Raw genomic sequence first — 27,691 nt, 5'->3', positions numbered from 1 at the left:
GAAATCTTCCTCGGAGCCTGGCATGTTACATCTAATGCTGTGTGTGAGGTCATCCCGAACAATAGAGGCACAACCTCTTACATGACGGAAATAATGCAAGGAATTATTGAACAGGGATTTCGAATTTTCATATGCACCCTTGATAACCTTATAACATTATACAGGGTCACTAAGTGGGAACTCTTCAAACACAGAGTTCTACTAGGCATTCAGGGACCATTCTAAATCGCTCAATGTCCATCCTGTGCTTCATGATAAGATGGAAAGTCTGTGTTCTTACAGGGATAGGAATATTCATTAGCACCTGGCCGGGCAGGGGAGGGAGCAGCCTCCCAGCCAATGAGGAGACTAGGAACTGGGGAATAACCACCTGGTAATTCCCCTGCTCTGAGCCTCCGGATGGCGGGGATTCAGGTAAGTGCTCTGCTCTCCTCCCCCTCCACAGATTTCCCCCCTTCCCTCCACTTACCTGCTTTTTTTCTCCTCTTTGGGACTGGACGCACTGGAAACACTTCTGTCTCCAGCACATCCACTCCCGATCTGCTGCTGGCCACCATAGAAAGGAAGAAAGGACTCTTCTCTCCTTTCCATGGTGGACATTTTTTTTGTTTACTTTTTCCTATTTTTTTAATGGCCACCATTGAAAGGGAGAATGGTCCACGTGTAGTCCCTTCTCCCTTTCCATGGTGGCCATTTAAACTTCCGCTCCCGATCTGCAACAGGCCGCCATGGAATGGAAGAAGGGACTGTCTCCTTTCCATGGCAGACTTTTTTTTGTTTACTTTTTTCCTATTCGGCTGCCATGGAAAGGGAGAAGGGTCTACGTGTAGTCCCTTCTCCCTTTCTATGGTGACCATTTTGTTTGTTTACTGTTTTTTATTGTTTTCAATGGCCACCCTGGAAAGGGAAAATGGACTTTGTTTTCCCTTCCTCAGCGGCCATTTTTTAACACCGGAGCATTTCACTGCATAAATAAAATGCTTTCAGTGCCCCCCTCTTAGGGGGAGTAAGCCCTTCGCTTTGCTCTGGCCTATAACTATGGGCCCTGTGGCCTTACCTGAAGTGGTAATCCCCCCCCCCCCTTGCTTGAGGCGTATTGCTTAATCAGTCCCCCACGGATTGGGCGGCCTAGCCATCCCTTTCGATTGCATACCTAGCTTACCATTTGGGTTACTCATGCCCCTAGAGGGCTTCAATCAGTATGGGGGCACTTAATAATTCAAGTTTCTCTTGCTGGTTATGTTGTTTTACATCTTCCCGAGTATTATGAACAGTTGGACACTTACTAATTTTCAATTCGAGGGCCTTAAACGCAAGAGCCAAAACTTTACTCTCCTCACGTAGGATGTCAATCCCCTCCCGGTTTTGATCCACATTAATCCCTTTATCCATCGGGGTCATTAGTTTGTCAGTCATTGGCCCCACACTCAGCATTACTACCACCCCAGGCACTTTCTCATCTCCTTGAACAGGTTCTGGTCCCGCACTCGCTTTCTTGTTTTTTTTCTTCGTTGGTGTGGCTTCACTCAAAGCAGTCAGCATATGGGGTCTCCCCCAGGACCTGGACTCTATTAGCAGTTGGCACATTAATGCATATCTCAACTTCACTCATGAGCCCAATAACTACAGCTGATTAATCTTCTGATTGTATCACTTGGACACAAGAGGTGTCTTTCCTAGTACTTACCAACGTCTCAGGTGACTCCCTGTTCTTAGAAGGGTGCAGTTCTATAATTTGTCCTCCCTTCTTCCCTGGTAAGGAAACAGTAATCGTGTAGCTTTTTCCTTCCCTCTTGCCCCGTTGCGTTTTCTGTGATATAATTATCCAGGGGGGCTTTCTGCAGTGCATTAACCCCCTGCGGACGCCCATTTGATTACCAGCATTTTGGGTCCCACCACCTATATAAACCTCATCGGTTTCAGTTGCCATCAGGATCTCGTTGGGCACCTGCTTTATTATACAGTTTGGGACTACTCCTTTTCCCAGCATGGAGTGTGGTTTATTTAGTTTGGGCCCATCAGTATTGATAAGCAAGCCTTCTATTTCGGTTATCAGGGCATTCAAAGAATGTATATAATTTCTTAGTTCCCTTTTTTGGGGAAATTGAATGAACAGCTTTTCTCTTAGACATTTTAAAAGGAACCATATATAAAATTATAGTATCTAATTATGACAAATTCAACAGCAGCAATAGACTACCCAGAAATTAAGCACATAATAACATACTAAAAAGGGGTAAGCAACACACTGAAAAAAAGGACAACCTCAGTGTACAATATGCCAAGTGGGCAATAAACATGCACTTTAAAAATGCCCTGAATCTTCACGGTCCTGTGGTTCGATTATTCAGTTAAGAGCGGGGAACGCCCAACAGCTAAGAGGGCTCCTATAGTCTGACTCCCCCCCCCCCACTCCTGCGAAGATATAGCAAACAAGCACGGCAAAAGGAAACAGTACTTTCAGCCTCCCTTTGACCAACGTTACCAGTCTCTAACTTCAGATTGCAATGGGCTGCGCCATTTAAAAGTCCTTGCCGAAGCTTATTTGCCTTCAAACTGACTTTGGGTAGTTTAAACTATCCCAGCACTTATGTATCTCTGGCTTAATACTGCCCCATAGTCAATCATAGAATACAGAAGCATCATAAGGGACTGCAGTGAGTTCCACTCCGAACTCTTTCTGGCACGCACAGCACGAGTTGCAGGAATCATGGAAAAAGGCAATCACCTTCCTTAGAGCAGATGCTCACAAACTCCAAATGAGTTTACCGGTGTCTGGCCCACAGCTGACTGCAGGAGACTGCCTCCGGATATTTCTCGGCCTCGCTTACGCCTCAGTTTTAAGCAGGTGTGAAGGGGGCACGCAACTCTTCCCACCTCCAGGAGGGGGCGGCTAACTGCAGGTGACGTCTCACCCTTTCCCTCGGGCTTCCCAATGAATATATTACCCCACAATGTATCAGAGTGACCGAAAGTGCCTAGTGCCGGACTTGGTAGCCTACAAGGGAAAAGCGTAACACTATAACTCGTTAAAGCATATTAGCGCAAAGATGTACTTCAGCGTTTAGTTTGCACACAATGTTATGCCAAACACGAGCACAATTCTCCAATTCCCATCTTGCCAAAGCTTTTAGATTGTCCAATCAGATTTGTTTGCAGGTGGGTTAGATACCAGTTTACAAGGCACCTGATCAAATAATTTAGCTTCAACATCAAGTGAAAACTCAGAAAAGTGTTCATGTAATATTCTCAAATGTAAAACATTATAACCGATGACCTGAGCTGACCATTTCTATGCTTCACCAAAATGCAGCCAAGATTGTTGACTTCGGGTTTGATTGAGTTAAGCAATATTATTTTAGTTACAAGGTTAACATTATTATTATCAATTAGGTTTTCGTGATTCGAGTGAGTTAATTAGCAACACGCATTTCAGATCCTATGCATCCGATTTTAGGGAAACGGCCTGCTTTTTGCATTTTCAGAACTTAAAATGTATCTATCTTTTCCTAATCTTGAGGAAAATAGTTACATAATCTTATACCAAGAATAGATAAAGAGTGCTGTCTTCAGTGGATCACTTGCTAATGTGAGGTGGGGAAACAGGATTGTGTAAGCTAGCCTAAGAAAGTGGCTTTGTATATTGTGGCAGAAGAGGAATTTTAAGTCAAAATCATAATTTGTCATTTATCAATCAATATGTAAAAAACTCCATTAGACGTGGGCAGACTATGCACCCAGAGTATGCCCTGTGTACTCTAGTCTGCATGTGAGTGATATGATATGATATGATAAGGCATTTGTAACGCGCCTATACACAAGTGTTTCAAGGCGCGACGAGGCAGGGGGGGGAACAAGGGGAGACAGACAACGATCTTACTAGGCCAGGTGTCATTCAAATCGAGCAAGTGCAAGGGTAGAGGGGAAGGGAAAAGTGCATGGGGGAAAGGGAGAGGGGAAAGTGCAGTAAAGGGTTATTAGCATACAGCATACAGGATAAATAACAAGGGCCAGCTGGTGGCAAGTGCGAGGTAAGTGCAGACAAGTGCTGGGAAGGGGGGCTGTATGGATACAGACACAGTCCCGTAATGCAGGGGTTGCCGTGGAGGCAGTGCAGGGGAGAGTGGCTGGGCCGAGAATGGTGAATGGCCCAGTTGCAGATTCAGTGCAGTTTCAGTAGTATTAGCAGGGGAGAAGGGGAGAGAAAGCGGAGGCAAAGAGGAAGGTTTTGAGGTGCTTCCGGAACCGGAGGTGGTTGTCCTCAAGTTTCAGGGAGGCAGGAAGGCTGTTCCAGAGGGAGGCCCCTGCAGTGGAAAGAGATCTGCCCCCAACTCGTTGTTTGGAGAAGCGGCTGACCCTGAGGGAGTTGGAGGCGGATGAGTGAAGAGCTCGAGAAGGAAGATATTTAGGAAGAGAGAGTTGAAGGTATTTTGGCCCAAGGCCCCAGACGGCCTTGTGGACAATGCAGAGGGTTTTGAACTTGATCCTCGCAGTCACTGGGAGCCAGTGTAGTGATTTCAGTCCTGGAGAGATACGGTCCCTGGGCTTGAGGCCAAGGACAAGTCTTGCAGTCCTGTTCTGGATGAGTTGCAAAGGGCGGAGAGTAGAGGCGGGCAGATTTAGATAGAGGCTGTTAGAGTAGTCCAGCTTAGAGAGAACCAGGGCTCTAGAGACAGTGAGCTTCTGGGGGAAGGAGAGGAAAGGAAGGATACCTCTGAGGAGGTGTAGCTGGTAGTGTGACTTCTTAGATACGTCGGATATGTGAGGAGAGAAGGAGAGTGTGGAGTCGAAGATGACCCAAGGTTTTTTGCCTTGCAGGTAGGAGCAGGAAGAGGGCCCAGGGAGGCCGGCCAGAGAGCAGCAGGGAAGGAGGGAGTGGGAGTGCCGATGAGTAGAATCTCAGTCTTACTGGCATTAAGGCAGAGGTCGTTGGCAGCACACCATTCCTGGATAGCAGAAAGACAGTCGGAGATGAGGGAAGGAGAAGAGGAGGCCGAGGGTAGCCTGAAAATGACGTGGGTATCATCCGCATAGCACTGAAAGTAGGGGCAGAGAGCGGCGATGTGGTGGGCGAGAAGTGCCAGATACTGGTTGAACAGCCAGGGAGAGAGGTTAGATCCCTGGGGGACACCACAGGTAGAGAAGAAGATGTCATTGAGGAAAGACCCCAGTTGGACCTGGGAGGGTCGATTTGAGAGGAAAGAGGTCAGCCACGCAAGAGCCTGACCAGTGATACCGAGGTTATCACTGAGACGGTTGAGCAGGATGGTATGGTTGACAGTATCAAAGGCAGAAGAGAGATCAAGCTAAATGAGAACACATGGAATGTTAGAGTGAAGGTTCGAGAGCAGGTCCTCACGGATGTTCAGGAGAGTAGTTTCTGTGCTTCTGGCAGCTCTGAAGCCAGACTGATGGTCATGAAGACTACCAACACATTCAGCATGGAGATTAAGCTGGGAGATGGCCAGTTTCTCCAGGAGCTTGCCCAGGAAGGGAGTGATAGAGATTGGGCGATATTTAGCTGGGCAGGAAGGGTCGGAAGAGGGTTTCTTAAGAAGGGGGTGCACAAGGGAGTGCTTGAGAGGGGATGGGAAGACTCCAGAGGCGAAGGAGTGATTGCAGAAGTCAGCAAGGGCAGGAGCCAAGGAGTCAATGTGGTCCTTGATAGTTTTGGAGGAACAGGGGTGGACCTGTTTTGATGAGACTTTCATAGATTGGACTTGTCTTGAAACCTCGTCAGCAGAAAAGTGTATGTTTATAGATTATTTTCTATTGTAAACATCACTGGATATTTGGTGATATCATCAACACGAAAGGATTCTAACAATGGGAGTAGCATATAAGGTCCAGAAAATGGTAGGTGTATCTCAAACCTAAATATTTGTACATGTCATCTGAAAAAAAGTGAATATGCCTTTTTCGAGGTAGAATCTGGGAACTTGGGCAAGTCTGGAAAAATACCCAGCTAGAATTGTTGGCTTGCAGGCATATCTTTGCTTTGCTTCTTAGTGCCCTTGAGTCACCATCTTCTCGAGCCAAGTAAATTGACTTTATTAAGCAAATGACTTATTGGTAAGGCAAAATGGCTTCTTGAGGGAGCCATGATGGGATAACAAAAAGGAAGTAGTGACAACCAAACGTGGTAAAACTACTTGATGATGTGTGTGAAACTTGTATTAAAGAGAGTTTGGTGCATTTGTGCAGTCAGCCAGGACTGCATTTTAAGATGCGAGCTACATCTCTGAACTAATCTCTTTGCATTCACAGAGGATGCAGCTGAGAAAAGCAAATTTGACCCGCACATTCATGCTCAAGTTTGGATGCAATCACGGATCTACTTTGAAACTTAGTGGCGTTTGCCTTTGAGACAGAATAGTGCTGATGGTGTTTGGGGCTAGGTCTGCCATTCACAGATAATTATTGAAGATGGGACACAAGACCAATCAACAGAAAGGCTGTCTTAGTACCGTTGCATTTCAGATACCGACTCGGCAGGCAGCGTTCATTTGCTCTCCAACAGCATTTGAACTGTGACAGGCCTTGCAACCTGAGTGTGCAAGGAAACAGCTGGAGAGCATTGGCATATTGGTGTTTATGACAGAACTCTGTACAGCCAGTTTTTAGTACATTTAATGACAAGTTGTCATCCATTCTTCAATACCAGCATAGTAGCTGTTATTGGAGTGGTGACAGACGGCAGAAAGTGAACAACTCACGCAATTAATTAAACTACTAAGGAGAGCATAAAAGAATCAAAAACTGTTAAGCTCTGGCATCCTTGTTTAATACCTATTCTTGTTTTTGACGTGCATGTGTTATTTTTACAGTTCAGTGCATGGACTGTGTGCTTTGCACTCAGAAAGGTTGGGTCACAATAGATGTTTTTTGTGGATGTAAACAAACATCTACATTTGACCTCACACTACTCTTGTCAAAGAGCTACTGTGAAGAATCTATGGATCCCTCACTGAAACCCTTCCTAAAGTCTCCTCCCAGGGGGCCAGGGGAAGGAACCAATTTCTTTAATAAAATGCCATATTCTGAGAAATCTACAAGCAGTTGTCCTCCTCGCATTATTGACCTGTCACAGCTACACTGTGGCGATATGGCCCGAGGCGGCAGGTCCACTCTGTAGGTAACGGTCACCCGCCCAAGTTAAGCGCCCAAGAGCAGGTTGCTGTTCTGTTACCTACAGGGTGGGCCCAGCCACCACGGGGCATATCGCCATTAGCACCGATGTAGATCCCTACACAGGTGCTCATTTTTAGGTTTTTTTTGTAAAAAGAAAGAAAAACATACCTTTATCTCACTGCCAGGCGCAGCACAGTGCCTTCAGCCAGGAGGTCAATTTTCAATGTTGATGACTCATGTCATCAACATTGAAGAGGGGACTGCCTGGCTGAAGGCACTGTGCAGAGATGGGCGTCGAGATAAAGGTATGTATTACAAATTTAAAAAAATAAAAACATTAGCACCCGTGTAGGGATCTACACTGGTGCGAATGGGGAGCCAGGAAGGGAAGCACCCAACACTAATGAAAGTGCTCAGAACGCGGCCTTTCCTTTTTTGAATACAGCTCCGGTTCCGAACATTTTCATTTGCTATGAGCACCTGCCAGGGTGCTAATGGGCTGTCCTACAAAACAGTGTATGGTTCTTTGTGTTTTGCATGATATTGCTTTCTAGAAGTTCTACCTGTGTGTGATCCTTACTTGCTATCTGTTATTGTATGTATTCAACTTCGAAGGCATATTTGCCTTAATACATTGCTTTGATTTGGCTGGTTACCCTTCCACTTCCAACATGGAGTACATGTGCCCACTGCATCCTTTTCCTTTGGATCCGATGTTTACCTCTCTTCTACCACCACCTACCACACCCGCCCCTTTGCTTGGAGGTTGCAATTCTGTGCCCCCTCCCTTGCAGCTGCACCAACCCACCCTCACTCCACCTGCTCGTGATTGTTTTACACGGGGGTTCATCCCCACACTACACGTGTGCCACTTCATACCAAAACACCCCTCGCCCAGTCCATCCATGCCTTTTTGAAAGCGGAGTTTCACTCCTTGTCCTCTTCTGCCACTGCAACCTGCCAATGGTCAGTGATGTATTGCTTCTCTTTGCCATGCTGCTCTGTGACCCTTCATGTAGTAGACAGGGAAGAGAGACAAAGTCTCCAGCTCTCCCCCATTCCTGCATTTCTTACATCTTCTGAATTTGTGCACCACAGAATTGGAACCAGTGGCATTGGACACATATGTTGACACATGTACCCTTATGATCTGCCCCCTTTCCTCTTGACATATGAGACATCCTTCAGAATGGGGATGGGACCAGCGCATGTTTCAAAGTAGCCTTAGACTCGTTGGCACCCTCCATGGTACCTCCTGTGTGTGCACCCCCCCAACCATCAGTCCCTTTTTCTGCATGTAATGTTGTCTTGTCTTGTGCATGTTTGATCTCCCGTTCAGGGTCAACACACTATCTTTCCAGCTGCCTTTAAGTTCCACTTCGATGGGATATGATTTCCAAGCTAATACAGTTTGAATGTCTTATTCCTAGACTCTCATATGTTTACAACTGGCTATTCATAACTCTCCAATCTTTAAGTTCAGTCAACCTCCAGCACCATGTATCCAGAATGTAGGTACTTAGGACTCTGCTTTTGCAATCCCACACTCACCAATACTGCATTCACCTCTTATGACAGCCCCATTATATATGTCTCATATCTTCAAGACATATATTCTGTTTCATTCCCTTTCACAGATTCCAATTTTCCCTTTCTCTTCCCCAGAGGAAATGAGACTCCCATTGCTTCTTCCACTTTGCAGTGGTTTCTGCATACCAGTGCACCCTATTTCTTACTATTCATCCATAATGACTCAATCCAAATGCATTATAATAAAGGCTTCCAGTTTTCCTTTTTTACTGATTTTTACACATAAATACAGATGGAAATCAACCTGCTTTCTGTCTGTATTTATTTATAAAAAACTTGAGAAAATAACGGAAAAGCAGGTCTTTCTGTCTGGTTCTCTATGATGTCAGTCATACATCGCAGGCCAATCACATTGCAGATTGGCAGCAAAGTTGTATAAAAATAGCGTTAGAGTACTTCAAATTGCTGACAGCATATATCTTAAGGCAGCAGCAGTCACAGGAGCAACCATTTGTTGTTATGGAAGAAATGGAACTAGCATTTCTTTCCTATATGGTTGCATGTTTGCTTTAATAAATGCATTTTTTATTAGAATAAATGCCGAAAAATACTGGTGTGCGAATTATCACTTATATGGCAACAAATAAATGGAGATACGTACAGAACAAAGGCCCAAAAATAAATATGGATAAATATAGACGGAAATGGCAGAAAAATAAATACTGTAAAACCGGAAGCCTTAATTATATTATACCACTACATTAGGAAAGCACAATTTAAATAGTAGGTGATCTTCACGTATCAATTTCAGGGTAACCAACTCAACAGCAGCAGTATGTACCTTCAGAGAAGGTTGAATTTCAGATCCAAAGCAAGCCAATACGAAGAAGCAATGGTTTCAGTGTGAGACCAGAGCACCCAGAATAAAGAAATCTCCATTGCCTGAATAATGTGCTACATGACACAGTATTTTCAAAGAAATTCCTTCCTAATAAAAATATGGACAATCATGCAATGGGGCTATTTCCCCCAAATATGTCCACATAAACAGAGTTATATTTGTAGTGGGTTGTGTGATTGCAATCTTGCCCTATTCACGGTCTGCCATTTTGGAATGGTTTGTTTGATCTGTTTCATATTAGATCACAGTATACCTATTTATTTGTCCTTCATACTGTGCAACATGTAGCAGGTCCAACATACCTTGTCTAAAGAGCTAGAATCTGGGCACAGTAACTGATGCAAACATACCCACAGCTTTTTAACTTCTGGCACAGCATCATCGGAAGTGCAATGCACTGAGAATCATTCTGTGCATGGTAACGTGCAGACAAGCATTTTGTTCGAGATAAGGCAATGACGAGCATTCTGTGAATGTTAAACTGCAGGCCAGCATTCTTTGTCGAGTAACATATGGGCAAGTTGTCTTTGCGAGGTAACATCCATGCAAGCAATATATGCGGAGCAACTTATGGACAAGATGTTTATGAATGGTAACAAAGTTCAAGATTTCAGAACAAAGATAATTGTAAACATACATTCTGGGTAGGTTAATTGCTTACTAATTATTCTGTGTAGAGTAACTGATGGACAAGGGGTCTATCTCTTAACTTTCTCTCTCGAACCATTTTTAGGTTCCTTTCAAAAATAAAAAATTGAAAGGTTAGCACAAAAGGTTTTATAATTCATATTCTTGATTTGCCAAATGGCCTGAAAAGTTTTAATTGCTAGTGTCAAGAAATGTTATATGTGTGGGTTTGCAAGTCCAAGATTTTTAGATTTTTACTATGTAGAATGATTCTCTTTTCTCGCTCTATGAAAGTGAACTTTAACAGGCCGCACTTCCTATATGTGCCATGCTGCAAACATGACCCTGTTTACCGACACACAGCAACTGCCATGTGGTTTGGCAAAATAGCCGCACCAGATTAACATGTACCTTCCTGAAACAGCCTGCTGCAATGCAAACTATTCAAATAGCCATGGACTATATATGCATATAGCTGTGTATCCTCAACTCCTGGTGGCAATTTGAATAAACAGAAATATAAACATTTATCCAATATGATAATGTGGCCTGGGAGGAAATATAGTTCCACATTGCCAAAAGCATCTGATATTTTATCATCAACTGATTTCCCACGTCTCCTACGACTGAGAACATTTGTGTTTTAGCTTCTGGGCTGTGGTTCACCCACAACAGGTTTCTGGGCCCAGCACTGAGTGCTCCTTTTATGAGCTACTGGAATGTCTTTACACCTTTTCTGAGGTACATGACATATACCCAAGGAGGTTTCATGAAATCACTGCAACATGCGAAGCTCTGCCAGTACAATTCACACACGGAGGGTAATTACTGGAGCCTCTTTCATCAGGTAGACACGAATGAGGAATATTAGACCTTAGGTTAGGACCTACGCCCAGAGGAAAGTCTTGCCATCTTGGAAATGTTTAGGCACCGCTACTTTCTGTGCCCCTTCCCAAGTTCTTAGACAAGGCGCTCTGAGTGCTGATATCAGAAAGCAAAAGATTGTCTTACAACATCTGAGGTTGTCCCCTTAGAAGCCAGCCAATGGACAATCCACTTTGGCAAAATGAATATATAAGGTCGAGATCTCACTACCCCTTGGTTAAATCATCTTTGGACTCTAGAAGAAGGATTTCACTGGAACCCTATTGGGGTATCAGTATGCCAAAAGTCCCATATCACTGGGTCGAAGATAAGGATTTCCAAGAAAGGTGCAGGACGCACCACATTCTCCCCGCACACCCACTACAGAGGAACATTTGGAGTGACCTACTGCTGTAAAAGCCTGCCGAGTGCCAAAACACTGCTACCCAGGATTCGGACCAATGGGATTGGCACAACTATAAGTGTTCTGTGGCATCCTTCCTGGCAGGAAAGAGAAGAAGTAGGACTTAACTTTCCTCTGAATCCTAGACAGGGTCCCACAGCAATCCAGAATTAAAGGAGTATCCTTGAGCTATGTTTCCTGCTTTGAACAGCTTTCGAGTCAACTCGACAGTGCTCGGGTCATTTTCAATCCACTAAAAAATCCAACAGTAATGGCTTTGACATCCTAAATTTTCAAACCACTTTGATCTGTTTAGAACCATTGACTCAACCTCACCTGCCTGTTCTATCGTGTCTTCAATTCAATCATCTCTGTCAATCCACACCACTCAGTCAAGACACTCTTGACCTGTCTAACTGTGAGGATCTACAGATTGCCTGTTGCCAAGCTTCTGTCAAGTGTTGAACTGATTACCACTTGTCTAAGTGCACTGTGTTTGCTCCTGTCTAACTAACTCAACCATCTCAACAATGACTCGACCCTCCTGCGGAAAGCACTCAAAGCCCTGCTTGAGACTATAGAGCCCCAAGAAGAAGATATACAAGTATTCAGAATGGTCGAGTTGTCCCAGTCCTGTTCTATGGTCCCCAGTAAGAATTAAGAGCCCACGCCACTTCTTTTTAAAAAGATCTATTCTTAAACCTGAACATTGCTGCAAAGACAATAGACTGCATGCCCCTGTCTTTATACTCTGAGTACCCATTTTAACCAAAAGTCAGCTTGGTCTGTGTATTTCATTACAGGGGTGAGTTGTTAGTGTTTTTATTACTTTGAATAACACTTTGTATATTTATAGAACCTTGAATGGACAGGTCTTTTATTTTGGAATCACCATCCTCTGCTTTTGACACAGTCAACCATGCCATCCTGCTCAATCGCCTGTGCAACAACCTTGGTGTTACTGATCAGGCCCTGGCCTGGTTGACCTCCTTTCTCACTGACCGACCCTCTCACGTCCAACTGGTGTCATTCCTCTCTTCTATCTCTCTCTCTACTTGTGGTGTTCTCCAGGGGCCTAACCCCTCATCCTACCTCTTCAACCGCTACCTGGCACCGCTATCACTACCTGCCCACCACATCGCTACTCTCTGCTCCAGTTTTCATTGTTATACAGATGACACTCTGCTCTCATTCTGGCTCCCCTCAGCCACATCAGACTGTCTGGCCACAATTCCGGAATGGTGTGCCACCAATGCTTTCTGGCCTTAATGCCAGTAACACTGAGATCATCCACTTTGGGACACCCACTCCCTCCTTTCCTCTCTCTGGCCTCCCACTCTGGGCCCTCTTCTTGCTCCTTCCTCTGAGGCTACGAACCTTGGTGTCATTGTCTACCCTCTCCATCTCTCCTCACATCTCTGATGTCTTTAAGAAGTCAAATTATCAGCTGCACCTCCTCAGAGGTATTCTTCCCCTTCTCACTTTCTCCCAAAAGCTCACTGTCTCCAGAGCTCTGGTCCTCTCTTGGATGGACTATTGCAACAGCCTCTTTCTAAATCTTCCTGCCTCTACTCTTTGACCTTTACAACTTATCCAGAACAGGACTGCAAGACTTGTCCTTGGCCTCAAGCCCAGGGATCATATCTCTCCAGTTCTGAAATCTCTTCACTGGCTCCCCTTGGCTGCAAGGATCAAGTTCAAGACCCTGTGCATCATCCACAAGGCTTTCTGGGATCTGGGACTGCTCTACTTCCAACTTTCCTTTCCAAAACCTCTTCCTTCTCAAGCTCTCTGCTCATCCACCTCCAACTCTCTGAGGGTCAGACACTTCTCCAAGCAGAGAGTTGGGGAAGATCTATCTCCTCGGCTGGGGCCTCGCTCTGGAACAGCCTCCCTGCCTCTCTCAAACTTGTGCAGAACCACCTGCGGTTCCAGAAGCAACTCAAGACCTTCCTTTTCGCTTCTGCTTTCTCTCTTCCTCTCACCTGCTGACGTACTTGACTGCTCTGCACACTGGTTACCTGGTCACCCTCTGAACTCGGACCCAGGCTCTTGTATGTCAAGTTGCCCTCGCACTGCCTCCGGGCTCCCCAGCACTTAAGGGCCTGTATCTCCAACCCTACAGTTTCTTCACTCTGCACTTATGAGCCACCGGCTGGCTGCACTTGTGAGTTAACTGCACTTCCCCCTTCCCCTGGCACTTCTCCTTGTCCCTCTTCCCCGCACTTGCATGATCTGAATGACATAAGGCCTACTAAGATCGTTATTTTGACCTCCCTTTGTTTCCCCCTCCTTGTCTTGTTGTGCCTAGGAACACTTGTGTACAGGTGCATTATAAATGCCACATCATATTATATCATACCGTTGTTGTTTTGGATGCTTCCTTGCTGGCTCACATGCTTCTTGAAGAGTACAGCCTGCCCTCTGCCTATGCTACCTTATTGAAGAGAAGGAGGTGTACCATTCAGGTTCTACCTGTTTCACCTTTATGACGACTGTGAACACTGGTCGTTAGTAGTAATGTGGGGCTGAGTAGGAGTTTAAAAACCACTACTCAACGCTGTACTCCTGCAGAGTAGTAGTCTTTTTGTCACAGTTAGATTGGAATATTTTGCTCTGCAAAATGTGAAATACTGAATTGAACGTGAAAGTGAAATTATTGAATGAGAATGTTTACATTATGTCATGTTACTGTTGAAGATATGTAATAAATAGCACTGCAAAATTAACTGCCTCCCCTATTAGTCAGACTTTCCTCCGCTTAAAGTCAAAAGTCAAGTGTAGTCTGGATATTAGGGATTCATTAAGCGTTTTAGACAGCCTATTGGCATTTACTTATATTGACACATTGTCTCAAAGATCTTGTGGATGGAGGAAGTTGATGAGGTGAGCTCATGGATATAAGTGTGTGTTGCACTTTCTCAATGATCTACTTTCTCTCCTTGTCACTCTGGAGCACAGTAGATGGCGGATGGACGGAGTGGAGCAAGTGGTCTGCCTGTAGCACGGAGTGCACCCACTGGCGGAGTCGCGACTGCAATGCGCCGACCCCGAAGAATGGAGGCAAGGACTGCAGTGGCCTGCTTCTCGACTCCAAGAACTGCACTGGCGGGCTGTGCATGCAGAGTGAGTTGGCATGATAACCAATGGACTACCCATGCACACCTATAACGGTGTGCTGAAGTCTAACATGGCTGCTTCTAGATGCAATACAGTAGAAGTGGTGAACAAGCACTAATCGGGACCTATTGTCAGTTTGTGTTTGTGGAATAGTTTTTAACAGTGCTAGAATTTAGTATTGGACAACATTTTAAAAATGCGATTGTTTGTCTCATGTGCACCAAGCCTAATCTTACTGGTCTTAAGCACGTATCTATAGGATTTCCTGAGAGCATGGTTTATCATACAGATTCTACATCAAATATATTTCATTTAATTATTAACTATCTACGGATGACATTACAGCGCAGGGGAATTCCAGCACTTCTTTGGCCCTTTCTACTGGCAACCTTCTTGCAGCCTGTTACAGCCCTTTGGTTTATTATGCTCACTTTCCCTTCAATTTTCACCATTTGCCAAGGGGAAATTACTTCATTAGATCTAGTTTCCCGTACATAAACTAATTGTTTATGAGTACTCCTCTAAAGGAGTACTTCAAGTGATATCGCCATGAGTATATAATGTGTGTCTTCTGTGGGAAAAGGTGACGCTATCAGACAGCATGCAATGGGGAAACCGTCTGGCAGTGGAAGCTAATGCAAAGAGCCTTTTCTCCAGTCTTTTGCCACGGGGTCCAGAGAGACCTGTCTTTTGGCTGCGGTTAAAGAGCAGTGACAGCAGAGGTAGGTTCCCTCTCGTAGGCAAAACCAAGGTACAGAGTGTAACCGTTCTTCTGAGGCCCACGTGGGAGGTTTCTGCAGGATTCTAAGCCAAGCAAGCTGGCGTGTGCGTGTACAGAGGCGAGGTGAACTTAAGGCAAGCCCCACAGGCCAAATACTGTACAATCACAAATATATGCAAAACGAAGTATTTAAGACAGATCCCTTGGGACCATGTATGTTATAAAGCGGGAAATATAATATCTTCCATGCCGATGAGACAGGATTCAGTCATGCAGTGGGTTCATCAGCAATATGCTTTGCACTCTATGACGGGTATCACCCTTCGAAGTGGAAAACAGATCAGTCTTAGGGTGATATTTTGTAAATCTGTTGTGCTAGCTATGCTAACGTTGCGTTACATGGCATGTTGTATGTTATGCTAGATTGCTTGATTGTGCGTTATTTCTTGTTAATGTTATGTTGTATCATAATATTCTATGTTGCTTTATGTTATACCCTATAATGTCATATCATGTTGTATTGCATGGCATGGTGGCTTTTTATCTTATGTTGGATGCCAAGTTATATTATTTGATACAACGGTATGGTACTGTATGATGTGGTTGAATGTTATATTGTTATGTTATTTTATGTTGTGTTGTATTATGCTATGCTATGCCAGTATATACTATGCTTTCTTGTTATGTTAGATAGAAATATTATATCATAGCTATTTGTATAATGCCAAAACAAAGCTGTGTATACGTTTTTGTCTATGAGGGATAGCTCCCACAGGGTAGCGAGGGTGGTGTGTTTGTTACAAATCTAAAAATGTTACTGGGCTTTGAATGCAAAGTGAAGCATACTGATGTAGTGCAATTTGATCAAGTCAAACCAATAGAAGGCTTGTTAATGCAGCCTTATATCCCCCGCCCCATCATCATTCATCGTTGGTCACAAACCATTGCATCAAGAACCTCCCCAATTACATTACATGTCCCCATCGATCATATCATGAGCCACCACGTATCACATCTCCTCCACCCGTCCTTAATATCACAGCTACTGTCCCATCTTTCAAACTGTCTCAGATACAAACCTTATTTTGCTGGAATGCCGTTAATATGAGCATTCAAATGGTTAGCGGAATCTATTGCACAAATACCAATAACCCATCATGAAAACCCATCGCACTCCTAGCAGCGCACTTGTCTTCCCGGCTTATGGACATGTGACAGTTTCTCTTTTTTTTTCTCTTTAATGTCGTCCATGCACATAGAATTGATACATCTGGCCTAAAATTGTAGGCTCTATTGCTGCCTGGTAAATTATTTCTATAGCTTGTTAGTGAGTGCCTCTGCTCCGGGTTTCACCGACACATACAATTCATAATTGTTGCTTCTCATATAATCATTCCATGTGTGTCTCTTGCACTGTACGCCCCAATCACCCTGTGGCTGTGTACTATGCACAAAAAGACAATCACCCTAATGCACAATGACCTCTTAGAGCAGCGGTAGCTCCTCTCCAGATGTTTTCGGCCAACAACTCACCATGATCCTTCACCACTGACAATTTTAGCTGGTTCTCTTGGCAGTTTCAGGCTAAAGAAATATATATGTTGGCTGTTTGACTACCCTGCCTTAGAGTAAACAAGTATTTGATTCCATTTCACTTGTTTCCATTACTGTGCATGGATCTCGTGTTTCATCACTTTCATTGCCATCTTCACTTGTTTCATCATTGTATTTGTTCTTGTTTTATTTTCCTAACAGATAAAAGGGTTTTAAGTGAACCAAAAAATCATCGTAAGTTCCCATTTCATATATTATTTTCCCCATACTCATGCATTGTGTCTTATAACTTCACCCATAACTGTGAGTGGCGACACTCTTTCATAAACTAGTGCAAATCACAAGACCTAGGTGTGACTGCAGGCATTGGGTGCGGGGTGCAAGAATATTGCAAGTTAAAAGGTTGTATTAAGTTAACTTTCTCTGGATGAAGACCTTGGTGGATGAGATTTATTTGGTAAAACCTTTGCCTTCATCACTAGTAATGTGAACTGGGTGGTGCTCCCATGCAAATTGTTGTGTTGCAAGGAGCTTCCATGGCAGGCAGTGCAGTTTCAGGTGCCATTGATTGGTAACTGTGTGTTGTTTAAGTTTCATTGAGGTAGCGCTGGGCTCACCGGCCCACCCAATGTTAATAGCCAGTTGGAAAGTAATGACCACAAAATAATCAACTAATCTTTGTTTAAATTCATTAAAGATTTCTCACATTTATTCAGTTCGGATAACCCACACTAAACTGTATAAAGTAATGTTGAAAGGTGGCCAGACCATTGACTCTGATTTCCTTCTCGACTAGTCCAGTGCAGAAGGCCTGGTTTAAGGCGGTACTACACGCATGAGGGTCTCAGGCTTGATCGGCTTCATACTTTGCCAAATCACCACTGCAGTGCTCTCAGAGCACCTAGGCTAGTTTGGGGGTTGGTGTATAGGGGTTCAGTTGGTGGAGGAAAAGGGGTGTGGGAAGATACCAGAATGGGGAATAAGTGTTGCAATGTGGAAACGCGCTCTCACAGGCAAAAGGTGATCTACTACCAGATGCAATTCAGACACATAGTCATTTCACATCACCTTGAAGAGTTGCGCAGAGGGCTGAGAACTGAAATGGATCCCAGGCATGGGGAGACCAGATCCAGCCAATCACGAGACAGAAAACCAGGGGTGGATGGCAAAAGGCAAGGGCAATGGTAAGTCCACGACTCTGCAACAATGTAACAGATAGTTTTTGTGTACGGGCCGGTCATCCACCTGATATGCGAGGACCAGTAGAATAACCTCTATAGGGGATAGCTATATGTGTTACTACTCTCAGCACCCAATCAGCAGTGGGGATAGATTTTTGGGGAAGGGCCCAGGTGATGACGACATGTAGCATCAAAACTGGGAAACGGACCATGGAAAATTGAGATGTACTGGAGAATCGTGATTGTCTTGTATGATCCCTGTTGGTTTTTTGCAATAAACCTGGCCTAGGCTGAGTCCTCCATTCATTCTGGGAAAGGTTTGTGGGCTGTTGGTAGTCGGACGAATCCCCGGACGACCTCTGGCATACCTGGCATTCATCCTAACAGAGTGCAGCTGCCACAGACAAAGGGAAGGGAGTAGGCCGATGGGGGAAGCTTTGTCTGAGGTAGCTTGGCTAAATGGTCCAGTTACGGCCCAGTTACTGAGCACCATAGCCCAGGATTGAAGAAAAAAGGTACACTATATTGGAGGTCATTTTTGTTCTGGATCGAAGTAAAATGTATTCATAACATTCATGAATAAGCATCTTACGTATGCACTTTTTTAACTCTATATATACTATAACAGATCCGATTGTGTGAAAGTTGTAATAATTAAGAGTAAGACACGTTTGACAGTGTGATGGGTGCAAGATGTGCTCGAGCAGACCCTTAAAGGGTAGTGGATGTTTGCCCTAGGATTACCTTTCAATATTTCCCGCTGGACAAACTCTGAATAGTTATTCTGGGTCTGCAAAACCCTGTGGCTGAGTGTCACCCAGTCAAGAATAGACTGTGTGAAAGGTCAATGTAGATGGATAACAAAGAAAGGGAAGGGCAGGCATGGGCTGACTGACAAATTCCAAAATGTGTTGACAGGCTGGCACCCGAAAATGTGTAAAGACTGTGAGGACAGAATGAATGGGAACTTTCCCAATTACAAATGGAGCTGATAGATTCGCATAATATAGTTGCCTTACAATCTGCATGCTTATTCTTTCAGGTTAGATTTATTTCGAAGGACGTCATGAAAGCAACAAAATACGATGCATGCTTTATATTATCGTGTGGATAAGTCTTTGTTATTTGGAGCCAACTCTGTGGATTTGCACATCCATGGCCCTGTGGAAAATACGCAATTATTTCCACATTAGTATTGTTGTTTGGCAGAAGACCCACATTAAGCAAACGCATTTGTTAGCTTATTCCATTTTGAGGTTCCTAAATGAAAGGGGTTCCATACAGAGTAACACTGGCTATAAGATTTTTCCAATTAAGCAATTCAGCGGCATTAGTGTTAATAACCTGTCGCTCAGAGTGCGAATGGATTAAATACGGAGTATTGCTGAATGTCAAGTTATACCAGTCTGAGTATTGCAGATGGTTGGGTTAATCCAAACTACTAAAGATTGAAGGGATGTTATGCACATTAAGAATCACTGTGCGAAAGGTTTATTCAACATTAAGTATTCCTGAGTATCACGGCATTCTATATTGAGTGTCGCTGAATGTCGATGTTTTACAAACTGAGTGCTGCAGAGTGTCAATGTATTTATTACACATTCATTATTTGAGTGTTTTCCCCCCATTACTTGGAATCCCCAAGTGGCATATTTTCCAGCACCACACTTTTCCTATGCTGCCATCTAGTGGATATGTCTAGGGGTCAACAACAGATACTGATCATTGGTTTTCGTCTGGTTATTATTATTCTATGCCGACTATAACTGAGTGACAGTTTATGTGAAGCTGAGCCTCACAGAGTAGCAAGTTATTTCAGAGGGTGTATTTCTTAATATCGCTGTTCTCCACATGCATAATCTCTGCCAATGTGTTTCATGTATGCAAAGCAAGGTTATTTCAAAAAATGATGCATGAAAGATTTTAAATAAATCATAACCACTGATATTGCTGCAGACAACCTTCAATACCCTTTTGTTTTACCATCTGCACTATTACACAATAGGCCAGCCATGTACCAGACTTGGCCCTCTCACCAGTGAGAGCATCCCAGTGAGATCGAAAAGATGCCTTGGATTACTGTGGTCTCTTTACGGGGGAATGTAATGTTACAGTTCGGACTGAACTTGCCCTTTTGAGGTGGTAGAATATATGTTTGCATCTTCTGTAATGTCATTACGTCTGAGAAATCATGGATCAGAAGGCTTCCCAGAGGAAGTGCCAGTTGTTATGATTAATTCAGAGTTTGTTTTTCCATCCATCACTTTTCCATGCGGCAAGGTTATTTTACATTACATTATTGATTATTCCATATATCCCTGCGTTCCTTTGTGATTAATATCATAGAGTGGGTTGACTATGTTACTTTTATTACCACAGAGTTTCAGGACTGAGCCACATAATATCACTGATTGGCAATATTAATCCACCAATAACATATTGCTCATTCAATATTCTTCTTTCTGTGGCAGGTCTACTCCCTGTTTCAGCAAGTAGCAGCACTATTCCATATTTTAGTGTCACTAATATTCAAACTAATCCGTGATAATCATCTTTCAGCGTAGAGTGCTTCGATTATAAGTGCAAATTCAGAGCAGAATAAATTGTATTCCAAGCATCTTGTGGCAACATAATATGTATCAGTATAATGTTATGCCAAATAAAAAAAAACAGGGAATCCGATCTCGCTCCAATGTGTGTGTGAGTGGAAGAGAAAAGAAAACGGTGGTGCCTGGAAGAAAAAAAGGTATGGGTGATAAGAAGATGGTTCTGAGTGCAGGAGGGATAAGAAAAGGAGGAAAGAGGAAGGGCGAGGTTAGGAGAGAGGTACCGAGTAAGAGGCAATACACCAGAGAAAGTAAGTCTGGAAATAAGAGGTAGTGAGGGGGGAGGAAAAGAGGATGGGAGAGGGAAGGAAAGATAAGGAGTTAGCGAACAGAGAAGGCAGTCACGAGAAACACATGCCACTCTGGCAAGGCCTTCTTGCAATAGAAAATGCCCATATGTTCCTCATGATACATCAGCAGCTTCATTTCAGACACGAGGGCCGGATCCTGGCCTCAGGTGAACGCAGCTGCTGCTATCGTCGAGATTTGCCAAGATCCACAGGAGCAGCCTAGATCCTGCGTGATTGTACAATCAAAGCCTCCCCCCCTGATACTTTGACGCAGACAAATAAGTGGCGAAGGGCTCTGAAAACCAGTGCTTCGGCCAAAACCACGGGCCCTAGGGTTTAAAGGACAGATGGCTGGGTTAAGAACTAAGCAGCAAACTCATGCAGCCTAGTTTCAGAACCAGGGCATGGGAGCTGCAGTCAGATCACCTTTGCTGTGCCAGGTCGCCAAGGAGAAAAGATACACGAACATTGAGAAATTGGTATTCAGTGCAACTCATTGCATAACAGCAACCTCAATAAGTTCACTTGGCTGTTTGTGGGCCTTTTTGTTTGATCGATTTGTGATGTGTAAAAGTACACATAACAGGCAAAACTACAATCAGTGCGTACGTTACTGGGCAGCTTACATGAGTGTTGGCTTCCACACTACATCCATGTTCCACTGGCTCCCAATATGTATGTACATCGTATGTACTTATGCATCCTTTATAAAGCACTTTGTATCAGCAAGCCTGTGTATCTGGCCAACACATTGATCCCATCACAATTAAACGATTTACCAGATCCACAGTTTTTCTTGTGATCTTGCCCCGGCTCCTCCCCTTCTCTCACTGCCAATCAGGCAGGACTATTCTTTGAACTTTGACTCATTGGAGTCCCTGCAGGTCATTCCTTACTATGGATATCGATAAACCGCTCTCTGCATGCATGCTTCCCCTGCTATCTCACAGAACCCAAGGTTAGGGAGCTGCCTCAACAGGGGTTGAGTGAATGTGAGGGTGCATTGGAAAGCGGCCTGGGACTGCGTGCTATGTGTGACAGGAGTTTATTCCTGCACATAGGGCATCCTGCATGCTTCACTCCTTGTGGGGGCACTGGGACAAATGCATGGGAAAACAACCAAGGATGGGCCAAAGTCACAGCACCATAGCTACGTAAAGAGGGTTGGGACGGATCTCAGCCTACTGGTCAACATACTAAGAATGGCTTACTGAGTGCCTGGACTTTCCATTTACCGGACACTCCTTTATGTGAACTACAACTATAATGTCTCCCAGAACGCCAGGGAGTTTGATTAGGGTAATGACAGGAGCATCCCATCAGCCCCTCCCCTATCTGCATTCTTATCAATAGCCTATTAAGAGGCCAGTGGTAAGAATGTGGGGAAGAGGCCATGCTGTACCTTGTTATGCCTTTTCAGGCTTTTTTATTTATCGTCCTGCGTATGCGTTTATAGGTAACGATGTTTGCCCTTTGCACATTAGAGCAGGCCATTGTATGCTAGGGTATGAACTCAGGCCCAAAAACTATATTTGTCTGGATGGGTCTTCCTTCTGATTTCCCACTGACACCTCATAGATATTCGGACGCAAGATACCTCATGCTTCCTTACACAGAAGAGCAATTTACTGTGGAATATACATGCACTTTTTACTAGCAACTTACAAAGCCAACCATACCCCACATTGCAACCGCAGCATTACAATGCCAATTTGATGCACTCCTCCTACCTTATGTTCATCTTAATTTCCAAATAATATGTATGTGTCAAATGCCTTCCATCCTGCAATTTCTTTCTTCTTGCCACTTATCGTGTTACAAATTAGAATCACAGGTTACCCGACCATTCCCCTCCCATAAACCGCGGTAACAAAATACTCATTGCACTCTCTCTATTGTTGTTCACATGGTAATCCTTGATTGCTGCCTATGTTGCTCCGTGATTGACTGTTAACTCAGAGATCCTGTTCCTCGGCTGTGTCTTTTGACTGTTTGCACTCCTCACTAGCCTGCACCCCATTCTATGTTTGGCCTTACACGGCACATATTGACTAGATACACAATGGAGGAGAACGCGTTACCCACTTCCTTGCACACAGTGACACTAATCAAACTCACCAAACACACACCTCTCCAACCAGCTTGTGACCCACATCTTTAGAACAACCCTTACCCCATCCTCTCTCTTACAGGAGACACCATCAGTAGCAAATCTAGCAGGATGGCTATATTTGGGGTAGGTGTTTCTAGAAGGGAACCACAAGTGCCCTCACCACAGGTCACCTAGAAACACACAGAGAATTCGCTCTTTCAATGCACACTTTTGAACGTTTCACATCTTCCCTCTACTCCACATAACGTTCCCTTCCACATCTCACACAGGATTTAGCAACACAAGGCTGCCACAAGGACCACTTTACATTACAAGTGAAACCTGCTTCTTTACTCTGACTTTAAACCCCACCCTTCTCCACACTACCATCCCTCATCATCATTATTCCACATTAGGTCTACCAACTTCTTTGAACAGCTCTTCCCTAATCATACACCTTCTCCCCTAAACTAAACCCAAGTCCCACTTTCCCAAACCCGTCTTGAATGTTATGATGCTGCATTGTTGCAAATGTTTCTTGGGTGTAAAGTTGGAATATATCTCGACCTCTACAAAATATTGCACATTAACAGCACCTGCATGGAAATAACTCCAAAAGAATAAACCAGTAAAATAGTAACTTAACAATCAAATAATGATTTGGTCAATGTTATTCCCTATAATAGATTGCAGTGGAGACAATTGCATTATTTTTCATGACAATTGTAACAGATTATTTTCTCTTCTTCTATGCCTTGCACTCACAAAAAATAAATAAATATCTAACTTTTCAAACATATGAGCCTCAGATGCCAACCACTTTGCTTTACATCTACTAAGAATGTGGTGAATTAATGAAGAAAAGCAAAATGTAAATTGTAGTGCAGTGGTTTCATAAATGTGCATTGGGGACAACCCCCCCACCCCCCACGCAAACACTATATCTTATACCTGTCGTCTGCCTTCTAGCTAACATTTTTCCCTTGCCTCTAATCTTCTCTCCCTCACTTTTTCTGCCTCCATTCTAGCACTTTATCTATCATGGTCACATCCCTAACACAGCTGGCTGAGGGTGCTAGCACCTCCTGGCCATTTAATTTAATTAAAGCACAGACACGGCTGAAACCAAGAAGACGATGCAGCTATTACAGGACTTTTCTGCTACCACTTTTAAATAACCCATTAGAATTACAATTAAATAGAGAATTGCTTCTTTCTCGGAACACATTCAGCATTCAGGCCACACTTTTTTGGGGTGACAGGGTCAATGTGTTAAGGTGGCGCTCTTCCAGGTTCTAGAAGTGATGTTTTTAGCATTGGTGTAACATTCCTTCTGCTCTACTGCAGTCACCCATTTGGGAATGGTGGTGTGTGAACCACCTATTTCAATTCCTGTGTAGAGCTGCTCAGGACCCTAGTCTGTACATCTATTGCTGTCCACCTTTTCATCCAGATATCAGTGTCAACATTTGGCTTTTGTGAATATGTGTTTAATTGTGAACTACAAAGTGTTCAAAAAAATATAGAGCTCCTATATGAGGCAGACTCTAGTGCCTTGGCATAATGGGAAAGGTTTTTGGGGATAAAATCATGAATCAAATAAATTACATTGGATGACGATGTGAGGTGAATCCATCTTGGAGATAACACTCTTCTACCAACAGCAACTAGTTAATTGTGTAGCTGGTCAACACACCTGTTCCCACCTCAGTATAATCTCAGTCACAGGTTTTCATCTTGACAGGGTTGACGCAGTGTTTCATCCCTCATGGACAGCCAAAATTAGTATCAAACCAATCGAATGTGTAAGCAATCAAGAGTAAGACGCGGACACAATGGCAGTATGCGGATTGTTAAAGACTTGTATTGATATAATGAAAGAGAGGGTTGGGGAAAGCCCACCTATCCCTAACTCTAGGGGGAGTTTCCCTGCCTCAACAAAATTAAGGAACGTCTGTGTCAGAATGTCCAAAGCAAAAAGTTCTACCTCCTGTGTCCAAAATCCTAACCTGACCCTTGCACATTAAACTCAGTATAACCTGAAGGGGAAAATGTCTTTTGGCTGATCACCTGCAGCTTCTTCCCAAAGTTCCAACATAATGTTCGAAAATGTAAAAGAAAGCAACAAAGCTCTCCCATCTAAAGGGGGTCTTCCCTTCCCCTGGATTTCTCTATGTCTTCAATGTTCTTCACATTACCATAATCCACAATCTCAAGAGGGGGTGACTCTCCCCCGGAGTTTCCTATAGTTTATCAATTCAAGATATACAATTTCTCTCTTGACCTCCTTTGGGGTTATCCCATTCCGCAATCTAAAGGAGTATGACCCTTTCCTTGAGATTTTCACAATTCCGCAACTCATGGGCTCAAGGAGTGTGTATCTACTCCTGAGATTTCTTAGCTTTTCCACAGTTCACATATTTCACAGTTCCACAATTCGCAACATTCAGGGTTATGCTTCTTCCCCTGAACTTTATTAGCTTTTCCACAGTTTACAGGCTTTACAGCAAAAGGGAGGGTGACCCCCTTCGCCTAGATTCTACACATTTTAGGAACTGCTTTCCCCCTTTTACAAGTTCAGCAATCTTGATTGGGTGCGTGTACCAGACTTGCTGTATGCCTTGTTTACTCTCCTGACAAGACCTTCTTGTTGAGTCGTTTGGGTACCAGTTCCAGACTCGCTGTATGCCTGGCTTACTCTCCTGCCAGGTCTTTCCTAATTGGTTCAGTATTTGGGTGTGGGTCCCATGCTTGTACTTCTCATCAGTAATCACCATTTCTTTCATATAGTTTTAAGAGTCTTTAATTATACTTTTCATATATTGGGTCAGCAATCCCTTAATCTGTTGGCTCAATTGCCCCGGGGTCCCAGTTCCTCTGTTCGGGCTAACCAGGTTCATCAACGGTACGCGGCATCCCCATGAAGCACCCCGGCATCCCACCCATGCTCTCTGAGTTCACCGGTCTCTATTGGCTGCCGCGGGCGCCCTTTGCATCTCACTGTTGTCTCTGGTTCCTGCTTTGCCCCCTCCTTCACCTGACAGCTTCTGCTATCCATGACACCAGCGTGGTGAACCTTCCGCATCTAGACTTCCCCAGACGGCACTTCCAATAGCTTCTCTGCTATGCACCGCAGCCTGCTCTCCTTCGGTGTCCCGACAGACATTGGGAGATGTAAGAGGATTCAATTCAGCACTACAGCTAAGTTAACGCCTAGTCTAGAATACTGAATGAAAACCCTTATTGATATATCTTTAGGTCCAGTTCATGCGTTCTGGATGACTACCCCTATATAACACCCCTCTCTTGGAATCCCCCTGACCCCACTGAGCCAAGAAGTAGTTCTGTTTTGCAAGTTTAAAAGGTTTATTTGATAATTTAAATAGATATATATATCACGCTTTATAATAAATTAATAATTGAATAGCACACTTAATCTGATATGATAAAGATCAACAACGGAGAATCTGGCACTAGCACACTTCTTTATAATTACTAAGGAGTTGAGATGAAATGGATAAGGTAGCACCCTGGTAAATAGGTACAGAAGGATAATGTGGTAGAAAATGCTTTATAGGGTTCAAGGAAATGCAAGGTTGAATGAATGAAATGCAGTATAGAAAATACTCAATATGATTTCAACAAAACAATGTAATCACTTTTCTCTGGCAATCCCCTCCCCCCCTCTTTATGCAATGCAAGGAAATGGGAGGAAAGCACACAGTTCTCAGAAATGCAATCAATGTAATCAGTTCAATCCAGGGAGTAGGGACATTAACTGATGAAGTTTCAGATTTTTAACATGCATACATTTAGAGTTATATCCACTTTTCCGCTGACACCCCCCTGAACACGCCACCGGGTCGAAAAACCTCTTAAAATGTGGGCAGAAAAATCACAAGAATTATGGTGTCATTTATAAAATTTTCACATGTCCGCTCTATGAGTTATTCATCTTTTTAAAGTTATGTTCTGGCTCCAAAGGGGTGTGGTTTCCCAGGTCACATGGTATAGAAACCAGTCTTTCCAGTTTCTGCCAAGCCAGCTTGCTCTCACAGGCAGTGCCCCTCCCAGCTCTTGCCAAGAGGAAGCTACATTTTACGACTGCGGTAATAAAAACCTTTGCCTGAGTGAAGAGGGCTTTGTTCACTCTCCTGCAGAGCACAGATAATTCAATTATCAGATAGATGGCATATCCTTAGTGTGGGCAGCAAAAGGAAGGTTGGCCTGGGAACACAGTGGTGACTCAAATTTCCCTCCTGATGGGGGTAGTTGCCAGGCAGAATTCAGTTCCTTAAGCCGGGTTTCAGATAAAATGTCACTTTTTGTTCCCCAGTTTCCGCATTCAAATAAAACTAAACATTTTTACATATGCAGCTAGAAGGCTGATTCTAAGTTTAAAACTATGACATTTAAACAATTGCAACCTATGTGACACTCCAAAGTAGGTCACTCAGTCAATTTAAACATTTAGATTTTTTTTTAGTGTCTTTCAATCCAGTGCAACTTAAACTGCTGAAATCCACAGCGCAGCCAGTCTTGTTATAAACCTTGTCTTATGATCTTCATTTCCCAGATTTTGTAGGCACACAACACTCCATTCTGCCAAATGTCTGCTGGTGTTCAGTAAATATTTTGCACATATTGCAATGTTTGAAATAGGCACTTTGG

At 43.7% G+C, this 27,691-nt stretch overlaps 1 protein-coding gene across 3 annotated transcripts in view; it reads left to right on the top strand.

Moving 5' to 3' along the window:
* UNC5B (unc-5 netrin receptor B) overlaps nt 1-27,691 on the top strand; it is a 427,137-nt gene that overhangs the window by 332,635 nt on the left and 66,811 nt on the right. For 2 of the 3 annotated variants that reach the window (XM_069610733.1, XM_069610732.1), the window contains exons 7-8: nt 14,418-14,582; nt 17,053-17,085. In XM_069610733.1, the coding sequence (XP_069466834.1) occupies nt 14,418-14,582; nt 17,053-17,085 (198 nt within the window). The remainder of the gene's footprint in view (nt 1-14,417; nt 14,583-17,052; nt 17,086-27,691) is intronic. The other variant, XM_069610731.1, reaches the window with a different exon arrangement.

The sequence above is a fragment of the Ambystoma mexicanum genome, chromosome 8 (genome assembly GCF_040938575.1).
Source record: "Ambystoma mexicanum isolate Mex_15411 chromosome 8, UKY_AmexF1_1, whole genome shotgun sequence".
Classification (NCBI taxonomy): Eukaryota; Metazoa; Chordata; class Amphibia; order Caudata; family Ambystomatidae; genus Ambystoma; species Ambystoma mexicanum.
The sequence above is the reverse complement of the archived record's forward strand: the minus strand, read 5'-3'. Positions and strand labels throughout refer to the sequence as shown.